Below are 22,223 nucleotides of genomic sequence, written 5' to 3'. Positions count from 1 at the left end.
GGCTGGGGAATGCTGGGAGCTGTAGGACTTTTTCCCATCTAAACATGGATAGGATTGTGCCTTGAACGGTCTGGTCCTGAAGGTTCACAAATAAAAAGAAAAACTGAATTCAAGCTCAGGTGCTGGACTTGATTGAAAATGACTTTCTTCTTGACATGAAATCAAAATGAGAAATTATCTAATTTTGGATGTACATATCTTGGCTTATTAAAGCAAGATACCCATGATCCTTATGTCTGTGCATTGCATCCTTTCACTGCCACTTCCCTCCTCCCTTCTTGACACACTACAAAGACCTCCTGGGTTAATAAACTATCATTTCCCATTGTGTCTAAACCAGGAAATTATGGTTACAAGGATCAGAACAAACTAAGATCTCCAACCAACTTCAAACTCTGGTTTCATCTTCAAACTGTGGTTTGTTCCAAACCTGGTAACCATGGTTTCCTGGTTCAAATGTAATGGGAAACTATGGTTAATTGACCCGAGAAATCATCAATTGTGGCCCAGCAAAAAAGAGGAGGGAAGAGGTGGCGCAAAGACACAGTGTGTGGGTCTAAGGCCACATTTGAACTGGACTAATTATTCTATTTGTGAAGCCTGAATTACAGCCAATTCTGAACACTTGAACTACACCTACCAGTCCTTTATCTACTTTTTAATTGTGCAAGCTGCACTTAGCATGCCATACTGAGATAATGTTTCTCTCTCTCTTTCTCTGCTTTTTAGCTGTATGATGGCATTAATGAAAATGCCACTCTAGCTGGCACATTTTGTGGCTCCAGTGTTCCAGCTCCTTTTCTTTCTACTGACAACTTCCTGACTATTAAGTTTGTCACTGACATGACTGTAGAAAGAGACGGTTTCAGCGTTACCTACACTACTGTGGAAAGTAAGTATAATTTTCATTTTCTTCCCAGAAGATCTCAAAGCTGTTATTAAAATCAGTTTGGGGGCTAAGGGCTGTCAATAAGAAGCTTGAGGAAAAATGAACTTTTTTCCCCCTGTATAGAGATTTATGTATTTATTTTATTCAATTCCAGCTCCCCAGACAAGCCCTGAGACAAGGGTTGATAGGCCTCGGTCTGAGTGGAGGAGAGAATGATTGTAAAATATGTCTGTCTGGGAGGAGGAGTTGGGGAGTTCAGAGGCACAGCTTGGGGAAGTTAGAGCAGGGGTGGGAAGTCCAGGGGTTGTCTTCGCCACCCAGACCCTCCCTGCCACAGGCCACCCTCCGTGGGGTACTGCACAGCCCACAGGGTGCCCCCCCTCAAATAAAACCCCAAAACACCCTGCCAATTTGCCACCAAAATGTGGCAGCAAACCACTCCACAGAGCGCTACAAGGGTTAAATTTAACATGTTTCCAAGCTAAATTTAAACCTTTTGTCACTTTGTAGTGGCCATTGAAACAGTAGAGAGCAGAGGAAGACACGGGGGGAAATCCAAACTAAGTCCTAGTTAGAATAGACCCATAAAAGCGAATGGGGCTCAAATTAATCATGACTAACTTAAGTCCCATTTATTGCAATAGGTCTACTCTAAGTAGGACTTATGTTGGATTTTACCCATGATGGCAGGAGGCAGCTGGGTCATTATGGGGGTGGGGAACACAACAGTGTGCTGGTTGTTCCCAAACTGACTCCTACATCAGAGAGCCTGAGTAGCTGAATGCCAGGCCAATGAATGGGAAAACAACAGCCATCCAGGATTGGATCCTGGATGAGCGTGCCAACCTGGCCTGTATCACTCAGACCTGGCTGGATGAGACTGAGAGAGTGAATCTCTCCCAGTTTTACTCACCTGGGTCCTCAGTGTGGCAGCAGGCAAGACCTGCGGGGCAGAGGGGATGGAGTCGCAATGGTCTATCACGATTCTATCCCCCTGTCCAGGTACCCCATCCTGCAGTCTTCCATTTTTGAGTGTGTATATCTGAAGGTGGGTGTTCGGGACAGGAGAGGGATTCTGTTGGGGTACCGCCGCCCTGCTGCTCAACTGTCTTCCTTCCTGAGCTAGCCGAGGTGGCCTCAGAGTTGGTGCTGGAGTCTCTGTGGTTTGCCATGCTGGGGGACTTCAACATACACGCTGAGGCCACCTTGTCGGGAGTGGCTCAGGACTTCATGGTCTCCATGGCAGCCATGGGTCTGTCCCAATTAGTATCTGGCCCCATTCATTCAGTAGGGCACACTTTAGGTCTCAGGCTAGAGATTTCCAATCTGGCCATGGTCATACATGTCTTAGTTACATCCTGTTTGGACTACTGTAACACTTTCTATGTGGGGCTGCCTTCAAAAGTGTTCAGAAAATTCAGCTGGTCTAGAATGCTGTGGCCAGACTGTTGACCAGGGCTGGTTACAGGGAGCACGTGACTCCCCTGTTACTGTGACTAATGGTCTGTTTCCGGGCAGAACTCAAAGTGCTGGTTATGACCTATAAAGCCCTGTACAGCTTGGGATCAGGCTACCGGAAAGACCGCCCTCTCCCATATGAGCCTGCCTGGTTCTTAAGATCTTCTGGAAAGGGCCTTCTTTTGAGACTACCGCCTTCAAAAGTGTGTATGGTGGCGACCTGAGAGAAGGCCTTTTTGATGGCCACTCCCAAGCGATGGAACTCCCTCTGAAGGGAGGCTAGGTTCACTCCCTTCATGTTGTCCTTCCACCAGTAGGCAAAGACCACTTTATTCAAGAAGGCCTTTGGCCCATAGGTGCATCCATTGTGTTGGGTGCTGTTTTTTTAAAAAAATTATTCTGTAATTGTTATGTTTTATTGAATTTTAATATATTTTATTGTTTAAATCGATTTTAATTATGCCTGTATCTGCCTTGAGTATATTTTGTTGGTAGAAAAGCAGGGTACCAATTAAATTAATAAATACAGAGTGCAAAAGGGCCGAATTTAGCTTGCAAACAAGCTGGGGGACAGTGGGAGCCCACAGACCACATGTCGCTCACCCCTGGGTTAGAGAGTAGGGCTTAGGACTCTTGGGCTACTAATTTAGCAAGACATGAATGTGTATGTTGCGTCAAGTATTTTTAATAGAGAAGTACTGCAGTGTTTGATAAATGAATAAAATAAAGATATAAATGATTTCTTTTGGTTCTGCACATCTAGTTCTTTGGCACTAAACACATTCAACCTAAAGGTCTCACTGATTTGAAAGAGACATACTTTCAGGTGAATATGGCTGTAGGTCAGGGATATAGAACCTCAGGCCAGGACCCACATCCAACCTTCTGGGGTTCTAAATCTGGCCCTCCGGGGTTCTCCATATGGCCATGCCCCTTACCTTGCGCCTAAACCCTTTCTCCTGGCCACTGATGATTTGGTGGTTCCCTGGCTTATGTGCAGTTTCAGCCAGCCCACCCTCATTCTAAAAGATTGAAATGCCTTTCGCTAGGGCTTAGTTATTGGCAGTTAGAGTTTTAAGCTAAAAGACATGGGTAGTTTTGGTATTTTGGCTCTGCCTACCCCTAGAATGTGGCCCCCAAGAGCTTCTCTGAAATGGAGTTCAGCCCTGAGGCTGAACGAGGCTCAGCACCCCTGCTTTAGGGCCACAGCTTAAGATACTAAGTTGAAGTAAGGAGTACCTTAAACCTACAAGCTGAATTAAGCTGTTGTGTTGTTCTTTCTAACAGGACTGTGTGGAGGTATATATAATGCAACATCTACCACCCAAACTGCAACATCACCCTACTTTCCAAATGCCTATCCTCCGTTTACGTTCTGCAGATGGGTCATTGATGCCCCTCCTGAACAGCAGGTCAAAGTAGTAGTACAGGACTTCGACCTCCAGGCCAGCCAAGACTGCTCTCAGAATTATCTCGAGTTCCAGGACTCACCACTGGTGAGTCAGCCTTCCTTTCTCCTAAGACTGTGGGAGAAAAATAGGTTCTTCCTTGGTGACAGTTTGGTGCTAAGGGTGATTGTGGTGGTGGCAATTCCCGGTTTTGGAGGCCCATGAGATTTGCCTGCTGGAATCGTCCGCTGTGCCCAAACCCCTTAGTTTTCTGTGCCCAAACCCCTTAGTCTTCCTTGTCTGATTCTGAGAGCCAAACTAAATGACCTTAATTGTCTGGGTAGCCTTGAAAGGGAGGGTAAGTTTAACTCTTTCTCTCCCTGCCCCGCCAAACCTGCTATTTGCATTCCATTGGTGCCAATGGGATCATCCCTTGAAATGCAAATCGCAACTTTGAAGAGGCGATTTTTACCAGGACCGTGGCAGAGAGAGAAAGGCCCGGTTCGTACATAATGAGACGCCACCATGGGTGAATTTCCCTGTCACTGCAATGGTTGCCGTTCTGAATATTTGGGGTGCAGTGGAGGCACACCGTGGCGTCTCATTACCTGTGAACCTGGAGAGGGTGGGTTGTTGGGGTAGTTGACAAGCCACCAGCAACCCTAAAACAGCCCATGAGTTCTGGGTGGCTTGTCAACCACCCCAACAACCCACCCTTGCCAGGTTGGCACATAACGAAAAACTGCAGCAGCGGGGGCTTCTATTGCCAACCTGGTGCTTGTGGGCACCGCAACCCACCATGGCTAATACACCCATGGTGGGCTGCGGTGATCATGCAAACCAGGTCGCTGAGTTAAACTTCACCTCCCACAGTTGCAAGAGTGCTCAGGTTTTCCTGGGTCTTCTGTTTACGTAACAAAAACCATGCACAGTACTTGCATTCATGCAGTTAATGTCACATCTAGTAGTTTGGCCCTAAAATGGCAGAGCTGTGACATTGGCTTAAGACTCATGCCTGTGGGTACAGAGGTTGTAATCCAGACTGGGAGCCTAGCACATGGGCCCTAGTGCTAGCAATGGTCTGGGTCTAGTCAATACCTGGGTGGGTGACGACATGCACACCCCATGCAGACTACCCTGAGAAAGGCAGGAGAGAAATGTCAACAACATTGCCATGTGCTACAGCTGGACCACTTGTAGGAGGCTGCCCAACCTATCTGCATTGCTTCTTTTTCATTGACTAAGGTGTACTATGAAGAAAGGAAATGCAGAGCCTAGAGAATGGGAGAGGGAAGCAGGAGTGGGAAGGGAGCCTTGCTGGTGGTTCTACAGGGTATCTTATGCTGCAGTGCTGCAACTGGAAGTGCTTAGCCTTTGGGTAGGCAACTGAGTGCCCTCCAGATGGTTTTGACTACAACTCCCATCAGCCCCAGCCAGCATGGCATGGGTGGATTATGGGAATTGTAATCCAAAGCATCTGGAGGTTGCCTACTCCTCGCTTAGCCTCTTATCATAGTTTGGAAAATGATATTTAAAAATCACATTAAAAAGCACTCCATATCTAATAGATATTGCGGAAGGGAGAGAAATTTCATTCAACACCAGGGATGTCACAGAAGCACTAACCATTGGATGCCTATGACAATTGCAAGCCATACATAGTTCAGATGGCACAGCACTACATCCTGCAATAGCTGTGCACACCAGCAGGCAGCCCCCCTTGTAGCAATATGTCACAGCATGAAAGAAACGTTTCCTTGGATTCCATACGCTAATTTCACAATGCTTCATCACTAGTGCTGACTTGTACTTATTACATTTCAGGGCAATCAAGAACATGCTGATCGCATCCACCGATTCTGTGGCTCTGAAAACTTTGCCATTCCTGAGTTTTATTCTTACAGGCGAACTGGTGTGGTCATTTTTAGATCAGAAGCCTATATGATTAATAATGGACTTCGCTTCTCTTATCAAGCTTCAGGTAAAGTTTTAAACCTGTTTGTTACAGGCATTAAACTTTGCTCAGCATAGGATCATGGACAGTAAAGAGCTATAGGTGTGAGGGTATTATAAAATGCAGAAATTATTTTTCCCCTCTTCTTCCTCTTAGGCTGCAACAGAGAATACAATCAATCCTTTGGTTATCTGAAAAGCCCGGGCTGGCCTGATCCTTATCCTCGTAATTTGGATTGTACCACTATTCTGCGATCCCCACCAAATCACACCATCTCTCTCTTTTTCAATTCATTTAACTTAGAAGACTTTGGATGTCAGCATGACTTCTTAGAGGTACGGCAGCCACCTGCACTGTAGGGAACTGCCAATGGTCTGGTCTTTGTTCACAGCCCTCCTGTGTCTCTGATCCTGTACCCTTGACTTTTCACCTCTTTCATTAATTTCATTGTCCCAGTTTGTTGCCTAACAAACCACTTGACTTGATCTTGTAACCTGTTGGGGTGCTGATGGGTTTGTAAATGCCCCGACTTTTTTTGATGTATATTCAAAAAATGATTAAGGAAGCAGATGGGGCACCATAGGTTCAACATACATCCAAGCATTCATAAAGCCAGTCTCTCTCTCTCTCTCTCTCTCTCTCTCTCTCTCTATATATATATATATATATATATATATGATCTATCTGTCTGTCTATCTATCTATCTATCTATCTATCTATCCACTCACATGACAAGAGTCAAGGCCATGGCAGTTCTTGAGGTTGGAACTAGAAGAAGGATGGGCAAATTTCTTTTGATCAAAGGCCACTTTTGATGTTGGGCAATTGTTCAACTAGTTACTAGAAGGAAGGATGTTGGGCAGGAATTTGCCCTGTGCGCCACCACCAAGCTCTGGCCAAAGGAGCAAACTATAGGAAAACCAGGCAAACTAGAGATGACATCATCCATCCAATTAGCAATTGCATTTATTTATTTAAAGTATTTTTATCTTGCTCCTCAGCCAAAAAGGCTCCCAGGGAGGCTAAAGGTGCAATCCTATGCATGTTTAGACAGAAAAAAGTCCCACAATTGGGAACTGTAGGACTTTTTCTGCCTAAACATGCACAGGATTGCACCCTTAAAGGCTTTAAAAAACATTTCAGGTGCAGTAAGGATGTATGTGTGTGTGGGTGATCTGGATTATGATTCTACTGTGAGAGGACTGGGAGACTTTAATCCAGAAGTACAGAAGATAAATCAGATGAGGGCCAAATTGCCCCCCACTGTGCCACCACAGGCTGGATGATGTCAGTGGGCATGGCCACACCCAGTGATGTCATCACCCATCCAACCCATCTGTTTTGCCTTTCCAAAACAGAGAGGTGAGAGAGGCTGAGAGAGGGTGAGAGAAAGGGAGATAGCCAGCGTCAGAAGGAGCGGCTCAGATCAGAGATAACAGCAGGGATTCCTCCAGGGGGAGGGGCTTAGAGGCCAAGCTCCACCCCCTGGAGAAACTTCTCAGTGAGCTGGATATGGAATCTCTGTGGGCTGGATTAGGCCCAAGGACCAGAGGTTCTGCATCTGTAGTTTAACCCTTTGCTTCCTGCTGTGATTGTGATCCAGATGGGTGGAGATGACACACCCACTATTTGGGTTAGGATAAAGGTCCCTTTGGGAGCTTTTTCACTCAATGCAGACAGCCAGTGCAGGGCCCCCAATGCAGAGTGGTATCACAGCAGAGGACAAAGGGTTATAGCCCCCACCTCACCCCACACCAGGGATCCAATCTGTATCAAGCCCCCATGTCCTCCCATTTACTCTTAAAAAGTAATTACCACAGTTGCTAATCACATGAATGGATGGATGCTAGGCCAGAGTGGGCCATGTATACTCACTGACACCTATAAAAGCTTCCAGACCAGGCTTGTGGTCTCTGCATTAAGAAGATGCTGTTGCTGCTCTTGTGTCTCCTGTGATAAGTGTGCCTGTGCCACCATTTCCAGGAGCAGTGTTGTGACTCTGATATCACACTGATCAGCATGTCACCATTATGATAAACCCACCATATGAATCAGCCCTAAAACCAGGATGAAAGATATCTGCTTGTGTACTCAGGCCGTTTCAGACAAGTTATCAGGATAAGTCAAGCTATCTTCATCAGTTGCAAAGCTTTTACTGATTCACCCTTGACAATCTCACTGTTGTTAATAGATGCTTTGTATATATTCTTTTAAAGGTCAGAAATGGTAGTGATGCCAGCTCTCCACTGCTTGGCAAGTACTGTGGAAACACCTTACCCAATCCTGTTTTTCCTAAAAACCATGTTCTATATCTACATTTCAAAAGTGATGTCCTGGTTTCTTATGAAGGATATGAAATTACCTGGACGTCATCACCAACCGGTACCAACAGTGGTTTCAGTTCTAATCAATCAATCAATCAATCAATCTCCATTTATAACCTGCCACTTGAATTTACAAGGCAGGCAGCTTTCAAATTATTTTAAAAATAGCAAATCAATAACCAATCAGTAATCATTATACAACTTAAATTAAAAATACAACCATGAAAACATTAGAATGACACTTACAGAGCAGAAGATTAAACATCTATTACTTGTCAATGTAAAATAGCATCTGGCTCGCCCTTTGAATACCTACTGAAATAATAAAGCTTCGACTAATTCTGGAGGGTGAGAACTGAATTAGTCTAGTAGACTTTGCTACTTAGGGAGTTCCAGAAAAAGGACACTGCAGCTCAGAAAGCACTGCTCCCTGTCCCCTTGAATCTAACCACCATCAGGGGGCAGACTCAGAACAAAGCTCCTTCTGATGATGTATGCAAAAGGATGGTAAGCAAAACGGTTTCTCTTAAGACTGGGGTGGGCAATCTGTAGCCCTTTATTCAATTTCAGAAGCCATCAGTTCAGACCTCTGGCAAGAGTAATCTGTCCCTCTTCCAGTAGCAGATTGGGGGGTGGGGGAGGAAGTGGGTGAGAAAGAGAAGGGAGTGTCAGCAAGGGACAAAGGGAAGGGAGGGTGGCAGAAAGAGAGAAAGGGAGTGCCCTGCCCATTTTTGCTTCTGACTTCATCCACCACCGGCTTTGGCCCCACCCACCACCATTGGCATGCAACTCACACACACACACACACACACACACACACACACACAGAGTTTACCCCAACAAGGAATGTGGACCCCGGCAGAAAACAAAGTTCCTTACCCTTGCCTTGAAAAAACTCGGCCAAAGCAGATTAGAATTTTAAAACCCGCACTTTATAATGGTGCTTGCTCTGAAACAAATTGGGAACCAGTGCAGCAGTTTCAGCAGCTGCGTTATGTGTTCCCTCTTTGGCCAGCTCCTGTGATTAAATATCAGCAGCATTTGAAGTTTTCTGATCGTCATCAAAGGCAGCTCCTTGTGCAGTCCAGTCTGGCAGTTCCATGTGTTACGATGGTCAGATCATCCTTCTTCAGAAGCATCTACTATTGGCAGACTAGCCCAAGCCAATAAAAGGTGTTCCTGGCCATGAATGCTGCCTGGAAATTCAGGAGTGGTGTTGGGTCCAGCCTTACCTCCAAACTGTGCACTCAATTCTTCAAGGACAGAGTGACCCAGAACATGGAGACCTGTAATTCCTAGCTCAGTCAGGCCCTTCACTACTACCTTCTCCATCTCATGTAGATTAAGCTTCAGCGTCTCTGCCCTGAACCAGTCTATCGCTGCCTCAGGACACCAGAACTTTTATTGGATCTCTTGGCTCTGCTTGACAAGGAGAAATAGAGGTCCAGTCCAAAACCCTCTGGACAACCTCCTTCAGCAATTTCATAAGGAAGTTAAAAAGCTAGAATTACTGTAGTCCAAAAGAGTCTTTGGGGGTAGAGGCGAAAATAAAACAAGAGTTTTTCAAATTGTATTGAATGGCTTAATCTCTGGGGAAATGAAAGTTTGATCAGAAAAAATTGCTTTGTACACAAGCATGCCGTCAGAGCCATTGAAATTCAAAACCACCATCTCTACAAGAGAGCACTGTACTGTAGCTCTTCCTGCATCCTGCTTGACATGGAGCTCATTTAACATGTTTGAGAATTAAGCTATTCTTCTGTAGCTATGCAGAGTGTCTTTATCCATCTTGAGCTGCCTGCAAATGTCTCTAATGGCTTCTAGGGACCAAATGCTCCCCTTTTCTTCAGTTAGACTTGCCACTTGACTTCAAAAGTTCTGGCAGTCTCTGGGCAAAATGCATCTGAGCATGTGCAAAATGCCTTTCATTTATATCCCCATTGATGCTTCACTGGCTCAGCTAAAGGCAGTTCTGAACAGGAGGATAAAGCTAGACTTGTGCTCACAAGCCAGTGACCTTGCTATATTCTGTGCAGAACCCAAATAATATGTGTGAAGAGAGTACACAGTGGGGAAAGGACACACACACACACAGAGGAATCCTCTATTCTCTGTTTGATCTATGCATACCTAGTACTCGGGCATATATACCTTAATATAAGCAGGTGAAATAGTGTTGGTCCTGTTGACTAACATTTTATTCATCCTGTTTACTAACATTTTATTTTCTTGACATGCAAACATAAATACCGTATTGCTATAAACCAGGGTGCGCAACCTTTTTTGGTCCCAAGGGCCGCACACACATATACACACATGCATACACAACACACCAGCGATCCTGATTCCAATCAGTCTTTCCTTGCGGCTGGGGGAGGGGGGAGCCTTCTCTCCCCTCCTCCCCCAGCAATTCTGATACAGATCGCTCTTACCAGTGAGGGAAGAGTGATCTGTTTGGCAGTCACTGGGGCATGGAGTGGAAAGCCTTCTGTCCTTTCCCTCCCCCCACTGATCCTGATACAGCAAGCTCTCCACTCCTTTCCCCCAAAATCCTCATATACACCACTCTTTCTCCACAGGATTCCTGCAGTGAGCAGGGGGTTGGACTCCATGGCCTTGTAGGCCCCTTCCAACCCTACTGTTCTATGATTCTATGATTCACTGGAAAGACAGAACAGTTGGTGGGAAATAGCTGGGGGCAGGGGGAATTTGGCAGTCAGGACACCCAGGAAGCAGCAGTTAAGTCCTTGGGGTCTCACAGACCGTGCGCCCCTGCTATAAACTCAGGCCAGTGCAATGAAATAAACGCAGGTCTGTCTTTATCCTCTCCACCCCTGCCCTGGTTTAAACGCCAAAGAAGTTTATTTGAGAAATCCCACCTACCATGACACAGCATAAGCCCTCATTTTTCCTCCCTCAGCGTCACATGATGCATAGTACAACTTAAGATTGAGCACTAACAAGAGTTCTCTGTTTCTAGGATGTGGTGGTACATTATATGGTGAGACTGGTTCATTAGCCAGCCCAGAGTACCCCGCTTCTTATCCGAATCAGACAGACTGTGAGTGGACAGTCGAAGCCCCCAAAGGAAGGGTTGTGACAGTTAGTTTTGCTATCATCAGCATTGATGATCCAGGTGACTGTACCAGCAACTACCTGAAACTCTATAATGGACCAGACAGTAGCTATGCAGCAATTGGACCATACTGTGGATTGGTAAGTTTAAATTTTCTTACTATGGCCTGTGTCTCAGTGTGCAGTATTACAGTGCAAAGATTAATGGAATAGACGCAAAACTGAGTATGCGGGAGCCCGTGGCAACTCATGACTTCACGAGTTACTGGAGCTATAGTTTTTAAACCCCCCTTCCTTCTCTGCACCACATCTTCTTGCAAAAAAAATAGTGGGAGGGTTTGCACGATGAGCAGGGAAAATTACCCAGTATGGGCAACTTGTGAACTTGTGAAGTGTCTTTAAACATATGAAGAGTGCCATGGCCTCCGCACTGGGAAATTTCGTTGTCAGCGATTCACTACAAGGGGGAATGGATTCCATCTGAGAGGTCATGGGTATAATTTCAAGGCAAAGTTGATGCCCAGCACATCCCATTTAGAAACAGGCAATGCAATCCTGTGCATGTTTCCTTGGGAGTAATTCCCTTTGTGTTAAATGGGGCTTACCCCTTTGTAAGAATGTTTAGGATTGCAACCTAAGCCATAGCACCTTGAACAGATAGTTCAATTCATGCATTTTCAAGGGAGTGCATATGCAACCATTGCCAAAACAACAAATACATCAAAGCTTTTAAAATGGCAGTGAGCACTTACTTATTTATTCACCATTTATTTGCTGCATTTTTATGCCAGTTTTCAAACAGTTATTGTCTCCTGAAGCAGCTCACATCAATGAAAAAGAGAGACAGGCCCTGCCATCCTATAAACTAAAATGACAGGACATACAAAGGAGGGGAAGTGGAGGGAAAAGGAAGAGAGGGGAGATCAGTTTTTCAAGGCCAGGTCATAGAATCATAGAATAGTAGGGTTGGAAGGGGCTTAGAAGACCACCAAGTCCAAGTCCAACGAGAGCCAGGGCCTGCAGGAGAAGCCACCACCACCACCACTGGGGAAGAGGCGTGCTTGCTGCTGCTGGGCCTGCTGCCGCCGCCGCTGGACCTGCTGCCGCCGCCGCTGGGCCTGCTGCCGCCGCCGCTGCCACCACCACCAGGCCTTCCCTGTGGACTTCTGCCTGGCAAACCGCCAGTCCCTGCAGGACCAGGCCCCCAGGTACCGAGCCAGCTGTGCTGCTCCACCTGCCCCTCCCTGGAGGGGCTACATAAGCTGGCTGGCTGAGGTGGCCTGGGAGAGCCAGGGCCTGCAGGAGAAGCCACCACCACCGGGGGAGAGGCGTGCTTGCTGCTGCTGGGCCTGCTGCTGCTGCTGCTGCTGCTGCCGCTGCTGCCGCCGCCGCCGCCGCCGCCGCCGCCGCCGCCACCACCACCACCACCACCAGGCCTTCCCTGTGGACTCCTGCCTGGCATTTTTAAGGGGATTTTAATTGTTTTGTTTGTTTGTTTTATTTTGTTGGGGGGGATTTTGTTGTGTTTTTAGGGGTGGGTAGCCTGCCTGATAGGCGGGAGCGAGGGGGCATGTGTCCACCTGATGGAGGCAGTGGGGGGAGTGTTGGGGGCCAGAACATACTGAGGCTGGGCGGCAGGCGCTGGCGGAGCGCTAGGGGCAGGCCATGCCAGGTAAGGGGAACAAGGGAGAGATGTGTAGTATCTGTCCCCTGCTCCGGGCCTGTCCAGAGCCAAAGGATGGCTGGGGGAGGCGTGACCCCATCTTCTGGCCTTCGTTTGCTGCTCTGCAATGCCAGGTCTGTTACCCAGAAAACCTCCCTCATCCATGACATGATCCTGGATGGGGGTGCAGACCTGGCATGTATTATGGAGACCTGGCTGGCCGAGGCTGCTGCTCCAACCCTTGCAGCCATGTGTCCAGCCGGATTTTCGTATGCACAGCAGCTGAGGGCTGGGGATCGGGGAGGGGGAGTGGCTGTTATCTACCAAGAGTCCTTGGTCTTCACCAGACCCCCTCTCCGGGAGACCAAGGTTGCTGAGTGCATGTACTGGAGGTTGGGCCCGAAGGGCAGTCTGGGGATTCTGCTCGTGTACCGTCCACCCCGCTGCACGACTGACTCCCTGGCCGAGGTGCTTGAGGTGGTCTCTGATGTGCGTGTACAGTCCCCTAACTTACTGGTGTTGGGGGACTTCAACGTACATTCGGAGGCCATCCTCACAGGAGCACCTCGGGACTTCATGGAGACCATGGCCTCCTGGGAGCTGCACCATATTCTAACTGGGCCCACCCATGTAGCCGGTCATGCACTAGACCTTGTATTTGTTTCTGGAGAAGCGGGGAGTGATCTGGAAGTTGGGGGTATATCCACCACCCCCTTGTCATGGTCAGATCACTATCTGGTGACGTTGGACTTCTCGGTTCCACAACCCCTCCGCAGGGGTGGAGGACCCATTAAAATGGTCCGCCCCAGGCGTCTTATGGATCCAAATGGATTCCTGAACGCGCTTGGGGATTCTCTGGGGCATGCCAACGGCCACTCGGTCGAGACCCTGGTGGGTGGCTGGAATGCCGCAATCACTGGGGCATTAGATCGGGTGGCTCCGAAACGCCCTCTCCCCCTGAACAGGGCTCGGACTGCACCATGGTTCAATCCGCGGTTACGAGCTCTGAAACAGGAGGGGAGACGGCTAGAGCGCCAGTGGCGGAAGTCTCGCTCCAAACACGATCAGACACGGGCTAGAGCTGTATCTTCAGCCTATCACGTGGCGGTGAAGGCAGCAAAAAAGGAATATTATGCTCCCTCCATCATGTGTGCAGAGTGCTGTCCCAGGAGGCTGTTCCAAGTGGTCCGGAGCCTGGTCGGTCCTGTGGCTCCGGAACCACTGCAGCATTCTAAGGCCTCCTGTGAGGCTTTGGCAAGGCACTTTGCAGATAAAATTGTTCAGATTAGGTGTGTTACTCTGCATGCTGTGGATACAGTTAGTGAGCAAGAGGCGGCCTGTGGCAAACCGGTTTTGTGGGATCGGTTCCAGCTTCTTCCTCCTGATGAAGTGGACAAGGTGCTTTCATCTGTAAGGCCGACCACCTGCTTACTTGATCCTTGCCCATCTTGGCTCATTATGAGCTGCAGAGAGAGACTGGGTGAGGGGATCAAGGTGGTGGTGAACGCCTCCCTTGAGGAGGGAGTGATGCCATCAGCCCTCAAGGAGGCAGTGATAAGACCGCTCTTAAAGAAGCCCTCCTTGGATCCTCAAGTTCTGAACAACTTTCGCCCAGTCTCAAATCTGCCATTTTTGGGCAAGGTGATTGAGCGGGTGGTGGCGGTGCAGTTGAAGGCACACTTGAAAGAAACTGATTATCTAGATCCATTTCAATCGGGCTTCAGGCCTGGGCATGGGACAGAAACGGCCTTGGTCGCCTTGGTGGATGATATGAGGAGGGCTCTGGATAGGGGTGAATGCTCCTTCCTTGTTCTCCTCGACCTCTCAGCGGCTTTTGATACCGTTGACCACGGTATCCTCCTGGACCGCCTGGAGGGGTTGGGCATTGGAGACACTGTATTGCGGTGGTTCCGGTCCTTCCTCTCCGGCAGGTACCAGAGGGTAGCACTGGGAGAGGAGGTGTCGGACCCGTGGCCACTTACTTGTGGGGTGCCACAGGGTTCCATCCTCTCCCCGATGCTATTTAACATGTATGTGAAGCCGCTGGGGGCTATCATCAGGAGGTTTGGGGTGCAGTGTCATCAATATGCAGATGACACGCAGCTCTACCTCTCATTCAAATCTTCACCAAGGTTGGCCGTAGAATCCCTGTCCAAATGTCTGGAGACGGTGAGTGGCTGGATGGGGAGGAATAAGCTGAAGCTGAACCCTGACAAGACCGAGGTACTTTTGGTGGGAGACAAGAGGAGGCTGGGGGATGTTGACCTGGTGTTGAATGGGGTACGGCTACCCTTGAAAGACCAGGTCCGCAGCCTGGGGGTCATTTTGGACTCCCAGCTGTCCATGGAGGCTCAGGTGTCAGCTGTGAGCCGGACAGCGCTGTATCAACTCCATTTGATGCGGCGGCTGCGCCCCTTCCTTCCCGACCATCTGCTCCCATCGGTAGTACATGCCCTGGTCTCCTCTCATTTAGACTACTGTAATGCGCTCTACGTGGGGTTACCCTTGAAGATGGTTCGGAAGCTGCAGCTGGTACAGAACGCGGCGGCTCGCCTGATTAAAGGCAGCCGCCGGCGAGATCACATCACTCCAGTGCTGAAGGAGTTGCACTGGTTACCAGTTGTTTTCCGTGCCAAATTCAAGGTGTTGGTTTTGACCTTTAAAACCCTATATGGTTCCGGCCCAGCCTATCTTAAGGAGCGCCTCCAGCAACACCAGACAGGCCGCTTAACAAGATCAGCCTCGGATGGCCTTCTCTCTGTCCCATCAGCCAGGACAGCTAGACTGGTGGGGATGAGGGAGAGGGCCTTTTCTGTGGTGGCCCCCACTCTGTGGAACTCCCTCCCTAGGGAACTCCGTCATGCCCCCTCTTTAATGAGCTTCCGTCATGCATTAAAAACGTGGTTGTTCAGGCAGGCATTTGGGGTGGGTTAGGGTATTTTAAAAAAAAATTTATGGTAGAATTTTATTGTTTTAAATTGTTTTATGGTATGTTGTACATCGCCCAGAGTGGCTGGGTGACCAGCCAGATGGGCGATTAATAAATTTAAATAATAAATAAATAAATAAATAAATAAATAAATAAATAAATAAAACAAACCCCCGGCTTAGTGCAGGAATCCAAGTCAGAGAGCATCCCTGACAGATGGCTGTCCAGCCTCGTCTTGAATGCCTCCAGCATGGGAGAACCCACTACCTCCCTAGGTCATTGGTTCCATTGTCATATTGCTCTAACAGTCAGGAAGTTTTTCCTGATGTTCAGCCGGAATCTGGCTTCCTGTAACTTGAGCCCATTATTCTGTGTCCTGCAGTCTGGGATGATCGAGAAGAGATCCTGGCCTTCCACTCTGTGACAATCTTTCAAGTACTTGAAGAGTGCTATCATATCTCCCCTCAGTCTTCTCAAGGCTAAACTTGCCCAGTTCTTTCAGTCTCTCTTCATAGGGCTTCGTTTCTTCTCTCCAGTACCAGAGCAATTCTCTTCTCTTCTTTGTTTCCTTCTTCTCTGCAGTACCAGAGCAATTCACACTTGCTTCTAGTTACATGCTGTCTACCTTAAAAAACAAACAAACCTACAATTGAAAGAACTATTTCAGCCATGTGGACAAAAGATAAGGTTTTAATTGTACTAGGGCCCACCAGAGCTTAGTGCGGAGCCTATTTTCAGTGCTTCTGACCATGTGCAGAATACCTATTATTGTTATTATTTATTGCATTTCTATACCGCCCCATAGCCGAAGCTGTCTGGGCGGTTTACAGAAGTTAAATATTAGTCAGATAGGTTTACCTATCTGACTAATATTTCTGGAATGAATGAGGACTCATGTCTTCCAGGTTGGAAACAGAGGTGGGGTTTCAGTTTGAGTGACATCCAGTTGGGCCTGAGACCCCACGCTGTTTGTTTTACAATTTCTTTGACAAATGGTTCCTTGAACAGACCCATGAAAAAGCCAGGCAACACACAGCAAGCTGCAAATTCACCCATAACTAGGTTGGTTGTCAACCACTGGATGTGTGCTTTGGATTGTACCATTCCCTCACACTCATACCATTTTCATGTTTAAGTAACCTGGCAAGACGCTACTCTCCCCACACAAAAGACTAGATTCATTTAAATAATAAAGATTAATGAACTGAGACACAGGAATATCCATTGTTAGGAAAATGAGCTCAATATACCTTTAATCTAGGGGCTGGGAGAGTTGACTGCACAGCTATGCAATAAATGCAATTAGCCCCCCCCCCCCCCAAAGGTCAGGCTAATGCGCAATTGAAAATTAAGCATGTGGAGAGGAAATCACATGAGCAATCACATGACTCAGGCTGCCTTGCCTCTTTTTGGACTGCTGCCCCAAAATTTCCCTCCACACAGTCAGATCCACCGGGCTAGTGATGATGAGATCTCATTGGTTCTGTCTTCTCTCTGACCCACCAAATAGCAAATAGGCACCCAACAGGTAGCCAGGATGCTAGTTGCAAAGAATGGGCTGGGATGAAACAGATCTACTACATGGGAGGGACTGATTCCAAAGAGACAAAGAGTGCAATCCCATGCATGTTCAGACAGAGAAAACTCCTACAATCCCCAGCATGCCCCAGCCAGCCGCAGACTTTTTTCTGTCTGCACATACTTAGGATTGCACCTGAAGTCGCTTTTTCCTGCCTGATTGCTAGTTTGTGTTTGAGCTGAAGATTGATTTGGAGAACCAAAACAAATAACTAAAGTGATGTAGTTGTCTTTAATTGTGACCCCCCACACACATACTGTAATAGTGCCGCGGGGGGGGGGGGGTGCTTCACTTTTCAGCCTATAATAATAAAGATGCCCAGGGCTGGGTCTCTGTTGCTACTTGTTACACACATGACATGACATGTCATTCCAACAGAGAGACTGTAGTGACATCTAGTGGGGTTGTGCAAGTGTGTTCCTTTTTTTAAAGCTCTTTTTTGTGTCCCAAATGAGTCCTTTATGTCTGGATTCTAACTCTCACCCCTTTCATGGTGGATAAAATTATTATTGTCTTCCACACATAGAATGACTCACCTGTGGCTCAATTATAAATGCCTTGATAAAATCTGACTGCCGCAATGCTGGGCTGCCTTTCAAGTCTGTTTGGAAACCACAGTTGGTACAAAACTGAGCAGCTGGATTGCTAACTGGTACAGATAATAGGGAACACATCTTTCCAGTTTTAAATGAGCTTCACTGATTGCCAGTTTGTTTCTGGGCACAATTCAAAGTGCTGGTTGTAACCTTTAAAGCCCTAAATGGCTTGGGACCCATGTACTTGAAGGATTACCAGCTCCCACATGAGACCTTCATCAGAATACCTCCGCCTTCAGTTAATACAGTGACATCATCAGAAAGCTGCCAGATGCAATCCAAGATGTTTAACTCTCTGTTGGCACATCCAATTAAACTTTGAGAGGACCACTTTTAGGTCCCATTGATTTCAACAATAGGGAATTATTAAGCATGTCCTGTCTTACATCAAGCACCACTGACAGATCGCAGTTCTATTGCTCCTGGGCTTTCGAATGACGACATTGTATTGATTTGCCTTTGTGTGCATAGAATATGCCTTGATATTCCTTGCAATAGAATATGCCTTGGGTTCCTTGCAAGAGGAAAAAAGGCAGGGTATAAATGCAATCAATCAATCAATCAATAAAAAAATATTGAGGATGGAACAGCCCCAGCTTGCAAAACAAAACTGTTTCATTCTCAAGATGTGTACAGTTTGAGGGCTGTGATTCAGTAATAGTGAGCCACACAGATGTAAACATTTCAGATCTGCTGTGGCTTGGGAACAACAGTGTGCCACACATGAACATCGGGAGAACTGGTTCATCCTTTGCATCTGGCAAATCCTGAAGAGGTTGTGGTCTCAGCACCCATCTTGATAACAGATGAGCATGGTACAATTCTGAATGAAAACCATCACAGCACTGATCAGCTGTCTGGTGCAGGGAGAGTGGCATTCCGTTGCCCCTGTTAGCATCTGTGAAGTGCCTTACCTTGGACCATAGTAATGTAGGAAGCTGCCTTATACCAAGAACCGATAATTGGTCCATCTAGTCCAGTACCGTCTACACAGAATGGCAGTGACAGTCATATTAGAGTCTTTGCCAACCCTACCTGGAGATAGCAGGGATTGAACCCAAGTCATTTGCATGCAAAGCAAGTGCTGTACCACTAAGCAATGGCTCTTCCCTAAATAAGTGGGATACATGACTGGGAATAGCAGAGGGAGTACCAAGGGCTCCTTCACACGGAACTCCTGCGACTGAGATTGCTCCTTGGAAGTTTGCGGGCTCTTTACTCGATGCCGTGATCATTCAAGGCGTCTCCTGCACTAAATGCCCTTTCTTCTATTTTTAAATAGTTCACAGATACTGAGCTATCAAATTACCCCATTGTGTTCCGCTTCAGTTTCCTCTGTGAGAAGAGCAAACGCAGCAAGAAGAGGAGCAAGATCAATGAAATATATGGAAGACTCAGATACAGGCAGAAAGAGGGGGAAAGGGGAGGGGGGAAAGGAAGTGAGTGAAAAAGGGAGTTGTCGTGATCCTTCATTTAAAACGGAAGCAGAAAGCCCCATTTTAAATGCCGGATTTTAGACTGGTGTAGAGATGCCCCAAGTCTGAGTCCAAGTTCCTCATTCCTTTCCTCACCTCCCTTCAAGATGTTGTACTGCAGCCCCCATTGTCCCTGAGTAGTGGCCATGTCAGTGGGGGCTGATGGGAGTTGGGAGTCCAATGCCATCTGGAGGGCCACAGTTTCTTCACCCCTGTAGGGTCTGTGAAAAGCTTCTGCTCTTAAGCAATGATTCTTCCGTGAAAACCATAAGTTCAGCTATAAGCACGCTGCTTGCTACTGCTGGTATGCCCATAGTTCTCCGGTTTGGGGCCATGGTGATTTAGGGCACAATCCTACATATGTTTAGACAAAAAAAAGTCCTACAACTCCCAGAATGGCTGCAGAATGCTGAGAATTGTAGGAATTTTTTTCTGTAAAAACATGGATAGGATTGCATCCTTGATTATGTATCATTCTCAAAGAAAGAAAGAGGTTTATGTAAACTTTTTCTGTATTTTTTTTTAAAAAATACACCGTGGTGGAATGAGTTCCATAGAGAGGTTCACCAGGCACCTATGTTGTACTCCTTCTGGTGCCAGGTGAAGACCTTTTCATTCTCCTGATGTTTTAGCATTTTAGCTTCCTAGTCTTTTAGCTTTGGTGTTTTAAATTTGTATTTTAAATCTCTGCATTTCTGCTAGGTTTTATTCTGGTTGTTCTGTTATGTTGTAGTTTTAAGATTTTATGTTTTATATTGTTTTTTACTGCGCTTTGTGGTTTTAATTTTTGTGAACTGCCCAAAGAGCTTCTGCTATTGGGTGGTATAGAAATGAAACAAACAAACAAACAAATAATCTCCTTTTCTTTTCAGGACACAAACATTGCTCCATTTACAGCTGCATCACATCAAGTGTTCATAAAATTCCATTCAGAGTATGTAACGCGACCATCAGGATTTAGGCTAACCTGGAACAGCTAAAATACTTCTGCTACGGGGAAAAAATATGTTATCTAGCACTTTTTGTTACAGAACATGCTTCAAAGAATGTGACTGTGTTCATGTGACAATAAAATTATTTTGGGGGCAATGCAGTTGCTATGTATTAAGAATTATTTCAAAGAAACTTGAGCTCTTCCTTTTTGTTTATAAGAATATTTGGTAGTGTGCGCACATAACTTTGAAACTGCACAAGATGAGTGCTCCTAAACAAGCTGTTCTCCAAAGACACTTTTCCATAGAGACACAGGGTGCTGAACCTCTTATAAGTACTTCTTAAGAGAATCTGCAAATCAGCACCTCTTTTGCTTGAAGTAGGGATGTGCGAATTGTGTAAAGTCCGTTCTGTCCATGTTTCATGGATTGTGAGGCACCTTTTGTTCCACAGTCTGCCCATCAACGGAATTGGACATTTTTCATCCCAAATTTGTGCAAATGCACAAAATCTCCCAAAATGTGCATTTTCATGCTTTAGCCTATTGTGTGCATTGTGTATTTTTCTATGACAAAATTTGCACAAAATTGGGAAAGTTAGAAAAATGCAAGTCTGTGGAATCAGCCAGACAGAGGAAAAGCTGGTCCACTGTGGAATCTGCCGATCAGACTCATCAAAATCTGAATGTCAGGCTGGAAACTGAGTCCATAGAGCCCCAGAGCAGTTCTGATTCTGAGGAAGAACGGCAATCCATGGGAGAGGAGCTCGCTCATCTCTCACAAGCACAGAAGCTGGCAGAGATTCCTCCTGCCAGCATTCCTGGGAGAGATAGTGACCCTGGCAGTGAGAGAGTGGTGGAGGGGGGCTTGCTGGACGCTCGGCGCAGATGCAGGGAACGGCGACAGATGGAGGGCGCTGAAAGGAGGCGCTCCGCTCATTTCACGCTAAAACAGTCGTGTCCCAAGGACCCAAGGGAAAGAGGGAGGATCTCTCCCTAGCCCATAAGTTCAGAGTCTTCCTGCGCTTCTCCTTCAAACGGGGACCAACTGCCTTACCTGGAGCTTAGGCTACTCTCCTATCTACCCCAGTGCAGTTCCTTGCTTAGTCACTAGTGATTAGTACCTGTAAGAGCCATTAAGGAATAAAGGAATAAAGCCTTGGAAAGAATCCTTATCGTCTGTGTCCTGAGTTGGCTATTGGAGGGGACTGCAAGAGGCAGCTAGGGTGCTCCTGACACTGAACTCATTTGGTTTCATGGCAGATTCCTCCAACACCCCTAGCTTGAAGGCATGTGTTTCACACTGGTGGATCCCTGGCTTTTGTGCATTTCCCTCCCATTCTAAAAGTTTGAAATGCGTCTCCTAAGGCTTAGTTACTGGTAGGAAGAGCTTTAAGCTAAAGTATGCTGGCATGTTTGGCCCCACCCCTTTTGCATTCAGCCCCGCCCACCAATGGAATGTGGCCTCCAAAAGTTTCTCTGAAATCGAATGCAGCCCTTGGGCTGAAGGAGGTTCAACACCCCTGCCCTATGCCAGTGGTCAGCTTCCATGGGCTGATGGAGCAAACCGTCCCTATCCAAGCAGCTTGGGTGATGGAATGTATTGAGAGTGCCAATGTGGTGTAGTGCTAGAGCATTGGACTGGGAGTTGGGAGATCTGGGTTCTAGTCCCCACTCGGCCATGAAAGCTCACTGGGTGACTTTGGGCCAGTCACAGACTCTCAGCCCAACCTACTTCACAGGGTTGTTGTTGTGAGGATAAAATGGAGAGGAGGAGGACTATGTATGCCAACTTGGGTTCCTTAAGGAGGAAAAAGGGTGGGATATAAATGTAATAAATAAATAATACTCAGCCCTGATGTTATCAAACAAAAGATTGAGAGAAGCTGGCAAGTCTTCCTCTCTTCAGAAAAGGAGAAGACACCCCAGAGGCCCTTCCTCCACCACAGGGGACTTTGCCCC

The 22,223-nt window shown here is 47.0% G+C and overlaps 1 protein-coding gene across 2 annotated transcripts in view; it reads left to right on the top strand.

The window, feature by feature from the left end:
* CUBN (cubilin) overlaps positions 1-20,606 on the top strand; it is a 260,102-nt gene extending 239,496 nt beyond the window's left edge. For both annotated transcript variants that reach the window (XM_084860471.1, XM_084860472.1), the window contains exons 61-67: positions 730-892; positions 3,635-3,843; positions 5,560-5,716; positions 5,846-6,024; positions 7,906-8,071; positions 10,994-11,229; positions 20,203-20,606. In XM_084860471.1, the coding sequence (XP_084716597.1) occupies positions 730-892; positions 3,635-3,843; positions 5,560-5,716; positions 5,846-6,024; positions 7,906-8,071; positions 10,994-11,229; positions 20,203-20,310 (1,218 nt within the window). In that variant the 3' untranslated portion in view covers positions 20,311-20,606. The remainder of the gene's footprint in view (positions 1-729; positions 893-3,634; positions 3,844-5,559; positions 5,717-5,845; positions 6,025-7,905; positions 8,072-10,993; positions 11,230-20,202) is intronic.
* The last annotated feature ends 1,617 nt before the right edge of the window (positions 20,607-22,223 follow it).

Source organism: Heloderma suspectum, chromosome 5 (assembly GCF_057233095.1).
Source record: "Heloderma suspectum isolate Gila_16-S chromosome 5, 16-S_ref, whole genome shotgun sequence".
Lineage (NCBI taxonomy): Eukaryota > Metazoa > Chordata > Lepidosauria > Squamata > Helodermatidae > Heloderma > Heloderma suspectum.
This window is presented reverse-complemented; position numbering and strand designations above follow the sequence as displayed.